The sequence below is a fragment of the Sinocyclocheilus grahami genome, unplaced genomic scaffold (genome assembly GCF_001515645.1).
Source record: "Sinocyclocheilus grahami isolate Dianchi unplaced genomic scaffold, SAMN03320097.WGS_v1.1 scaffold4799.1, whole genome shotgun sequence".
Classification (NCBI taxonomy): domain Eukaryota; kingdom Metazoa; phylum Chordata; class Actinopteri; order Cypriniformes; family Cyprinidae; genus Sinocyclocheilus; species Sinocyclocheilus grahami.
In genome coordinates this window covers 7,108-7,736 of record NW_015509666.1, presented here as the reverse complement: position 1 = coordinate 7,736, position 629 = coordinate 7,108, and the positions used below count along the sequence as shown (strand labels likewise).

General features: G+C 32.8%; 1 protein-coding gene across 1 annotated transcript in view; it reads right to left on the bottom strand.

The window, feature by feature from the left end:
- Positions 1 to 36: 36 nt before the first annotated feature.
- LOC107576984 (cadherin-11-like) overlaps positions 37 to 629 on the bottom strand; it is a gene marked incomplete at its 3' end in the record, with an annotated part of 3,585 nt that continues 2,992 nt past the window's right edge. The window contains exon 3 of the mRNA XM_016263104.1: positions 37 to 152. Coding sequence (XP_016118590.1) covers positions 37 to 152 — 116 coding nt within the window. The remainder of the gene's footprint in view (positions 153 to 629) is intronic.

The following is a 629-nucleotide window of genomic DNA, read 5'->3' as shown; positions in this document are numbered from 1 at the left end:
AGGGTTGTCATTGACATCAGTCAGGGTGATTTTAACCTGAGTGGTTCCTGACAGACCACCCATGTGTCCACCCATGTCCTTGGCCTGGATGAGGACATCGTATTCCTGCCTGGCCTCCCTGTCCATGTTGGGAAGAGCTGTTCGAATGATTCCTATAGACACATAAAACATATAAAAAGTAAGATACACCCCAGACCATTCATTTATGACCATCCATTCATTGATTTATTGAATGCTTAAGCTCTTATTAATTGACTTGACATTTCATCAACAGATTTATTCCATCTGAATAGTTAGAATAGATTTTTGTGGTAGTAAATATTGTTATTTTGAAGTGAAAGCCCTTGAAGTTAGAAAACCTCCAGTAGTTAATATTGCAGTGAATTAGATGCACTATTTAAACATTTTCATTGCTCATTACAACCTATAGGCTAACTAATTTAGTCTAAATGTATAAATTATTGCTATTACAACAATATGTTCAATTAAAAGTTAAATTCAGTTGCATAACTGTATTATGTTATTTGATTTGACTGTCATTATTCATTAAACTAATCTGTCAAAATGCATGCATTTGCATAGAATAACTGATTTAGTATTTCAAATAAATGACTCCTTATTAAAAAAAA